At 40.9% G+C, this 3,659-nt stretch overlaps 1 protein-coding gene across 1 annotated transcript; it reads left to right on the forward strand.

Annotated features, from left to right (window-relative positions):
- Positions 1-349: 349 nt before the first annotated feature.
- LYSMD4 (LysM domain containing 4) lies at positions 350-3,336 on the forward strand. The gene is made up of 2 exons (XM_007458462.1): positions 350-631; positions 2,725-3,336. Exons 1-2 carry the CDS (start codon positions 350-352, stop codon positions 3,334-3,336), a joined length of 894 nt encoding a protein of 297 aa, XP_007458524.1.
- Positions 3,337-3,659: the final 323 nt, after the last annotated feature.

The raw sequence follows: 3,659 nt of genomic DNA on the forward strand, positions 1-3,659 counted from the left end.
ACTACTCTGGGACCAAAAAGAGAAGTTGTTTATCTGCATATGTGGGTTTTGGGGAGACATAGCTATGGATGAGGAATAAGGGGAGAAGAAAGAGGACTCTCTTGTTTTCTGCGTAAAACGTATGCAATTAGAAAAAAAAAGAGTGTATTTATTTGCCTGTCTCTCTCCCTTCATCTCAGCCAGCGTAAACACGTTTTGACATTTTTTGTGCCGATGGTATGTGTTGAGTATTTATATTAGGGAAAGGAGTCATCTCTAACAACAAGAAACACTTACTTCAGTGTAGCCACAGAGGAATGAATATGCCTTGTGTGGAATTAACCCTGGGGTTTGGTTTTCAGTTAAGAAAATGAGGCAGAAGGAAGTGTTAACCAAGACTTTCCAAGGCCCAGCCATGGTCTGTAGGACTCCGACCAGCCACATTTACATGTTTGAGAATGGTGTTGGGGACTCCGGGGACTCCTCTGAGGAAGAGTCCCACCAAGTAGCTCTGCGGCCCCGGGGCAAGGAGCGCCAGAAGAAGGGTGCCCACCACCCTCACCAGCCAGGAGCAGGGGACGTGGTGCTGCTGCAGCGGGAGCTGGCCCAGGAGGACAGCCTCAACAAGCTCGCTCTTCAGTATGGCTGCAAAGTAAGAAACCCCACAGGTGAAGGCGCCACCTGCCCTTCAGTCCCTGTGTTTAGAGGAACAGAGGAGCTCACTGAAGGGTGGGGACCCTTTCTGACCCCCGAGGTGGTTGGAAGAAGCCTGCTCTAGAGTAAAGGATACCCCTGTCTAGCTAGAGATGGAAGGCAGGTGGAAGTACCTTCCGTTCCTCAGAGAGAGAGGGAATTAGTCAGGAATTTCAGGTGACAGGGCAGTTCCCTCTCTGCACCTCTTCCTTGTCCCTCCAAAATGAAATTCTGAAACCTTTTTCTTTTTTCTTTTGAGCACATTTTATTTAAGATGTAATGGGGCCAGAGATGTCACGCAGAGTTTATTCAAGATTTCTTTGGTATGCTTGTTTTATTTTTTTGCCATTTTTCTTTTTCTAAACCTTTCTTGCTAGTTGTAGCTTATTTGATTGGTAAAGTTTTGCCTTCTCTCTTTTAGAACTGCATGATCTATCCTTTGTATGCTGTGTATCTATATAACCCTGTTTCTCTCTTTATTTAGCATTCAGAGTGATTAACAATGGCAAAGTAAGTAGGAAGGTATTTATTGAATTCCTGCATTTTCTCCTAGATAGAAACTATTTCAATTTGCTAGCACTGTGCTGCTACTATGGCTTTCTCTAAGGCTATATAAGCTACTTATTTAAAAAAAACCTTTTCATCTTTGAAGGGTCTGTCATTTACCTAACAAGGATCAAATGACTCAACATGTTGTGTGGAGGTGTTGTTTCCCAGGGAAATAAACTGGTCTCCAGGGACACATAGTGGTCTGTAAACTGTACTGAGATTTATATTTGACTCTTATTATCAGCTTCTGTAGACATACTATATGGTTTATAGAGCAAGAGTTGAAAACTGAATCCTCTCCTACAAAGACCTGAATAGATGCAGTAGGCTTCTTGGAACAGTGATGTTTAATAAATCCAAAAGGACTATATAATGTATCTAAGAAGTGATTAGTTTTCTATTTGAAGTAAATAAATTTAATGTTTATTAGGATCAAAAACAAAAATATCTCAAGCAACTTAAGTTTCAGGATATAATAAATTAAAAATGTCCACCACCCCAATTCAATTAAATGATAAAAGCACTTGCTAAGTAATGAAAATAATGAAGATGATTGATTTGAATAAAGTCTGTTGGCTGTATTTACACTCTAGTTTAAGTGGACTTAGGAGTTAGAACCTTAGAGTCCATCTCTGATGCTTTTGGTAAGTTTTCAAACAATAACTTGAGGGAGGATCTATCTTTGACTTATATTTCCCCCTACTTTTTAAAAATTAAGGTTTGATTATGAGAGGAATTTGTCATAAACTTTGTTACTTTTTAAAACTCACAGTCGTGTTCCTTTCTCCTCAAGTCCTAATATTGGAATAGAAGATTTCAGTCTATAGTTTTCAAGTTGATGCATATTCTCTGCATGTTTCTAGTGAAAAGAAGTGTTGTGAAATCCTTGAAGTGAATTAACTCTAGGTCGCTTTTATTTTAAAAATAAGTTTATAGGCCATACAGTGCTTCTGGGAAAGAAAACGTCGTATAATCATGAGGGCACACCTTTTAAAATGTTGTTACAGGTGAACTAGGTTCTAGTGTTTGTAGAGCTGGCTGAGGCTTTGTGTTTGCTGAATGCTAATGTCTACTACAGCTACTAAATTAAGTTCCAGTGCAGGAGAGAGTCACCCAGATGGAGGCACTGTTTTCTCAAAAGTTAAATGTAGAAAGGGTACAGCCTTCTTTTACCATGATGTGTTTCACCTAAAAGCATTTTGTTGAAGGCACACTTTAAACAAACAATGTCTTTTCCAAAACTAATCTTGAGTTGTTCAAACTTGTAAGTCTATAAAAAAATCTTATGATTAAGCTATACATTAAGGCTGAGTTAAAGCCAAAAAATGAAGTTATTCAGCCTAAACTAAATTTTGTGTGTAGTTACAGTTTTCCAGTGTTCATCAGATTCTTAAGCTGTGTGGGCTTGGACCATCATGCAGAAAGGTTAAGCACCACTTTTTGGACATTAGTTTTAAGGAGCTTTACATCATTTTGTGATGTTTGTCTTCATGGCTTCCCTAGGTTGCAGATATCAAGAAAGTCAACAGCTTCATCAGAGAACAAGACTTATATGCTTTGAAATCTGTTAAGATTCCAGTGAAAAACCACGGGATCCTAACAGAGACCCACAAAGAACTCAGACCCCTCCTGAGCTCATCTACAGAGACCAGAGTGACCTTCGAGGAGCAGCCAGACCAAGACAGAGCAGCTGTCAGTGCCGGTGCCTCGTCTAACCCACTGACGGATTTCTTTAAGGGCATTGACCAGAATATTGAGCATGCAGTGCAGTCAGAAATCTTTTTGAGTGAAAGTTGCTGCATAGAGACCTCCAGTCAGCCATTGCTTCCGACTCCTCCGAAGATACCTACAAACGGTGCAGACTGTGGAATTCAGAGGTGGAATGCTGTTTTTATCATGCTTCTGATTGGAATTGTTTTACCAGTGTTTTATTTAGTCTATTTTAAAATACAAACTACTAGTGAGATCCCTAGTATCTTGAATACAACTGCTGTCCCTAATGGCTCGATGGCAGTGAGTGCAGTTCTAGGGCAATCCCCCACATTAGCGATTCCATTGCCAGCCATCCCCTCTTCAGACAGCCAGTTCAGTCAGACCACCCACGGGAAGAACTAGCTCTTGTTGTTTCTAAGGAATCAGGGCAGCTTTAGCACTTGGGCTCCTAATGTGCATCAGCCGACATTGGCCATATCTTAGTGTGCTGCATTTTTTTTTCTGTGGCATATGGACACGTTTCAGAAGCCACCATCGTGTCAATCACAGTCATCATGGGGAATAAACTCGCCTGATCCAAGGCTGTGGGAGCCAAAACTCCAGCGTCCTCAACCTCCTACATCTAAAGAGGAGCGGCAGGAGAGACATTTACACATGACAGATGCTGTTCCTTGAAGGCATTTAGTGGACTGGCCATGAGTGTCTTCACAATAGCACTGTGTAGG

Source organism: Lipotes vexillifer, unplaced genomic scaffold, assembly GCF_000442215.2.
Source record: "Lipotes vexillifer unplaced genomic scaffold, Lipotes_vexillifer_v1.1 scaffold626, whole genome shotgun sequence".
In the NCBI taxonomy this organism is placed as follows: Eukaryota; Metazoa; Chordata; class Mammalia; order Artiodactyla; family Lipotidae; genus Lipotes; species Lipotes vexillifer.

Bases quoted from the DNA above. Each gene is read 5' to 3' on its own strand.
- LYSMD4 (XM_007458462.1), top strand. From the start codon at position 350: ATGAGGCAGAAGGAAGTGTTAACCAAGACTTTCCAAGGCCCAGCCATG. The intron at 632-2,724 runs GTAAGAAACCCC...TGGCTTCCCTAG, and splicing joins CTCTTCAGTATGGCTGCAAA to GTTGCAGATATCAAGAAAGT.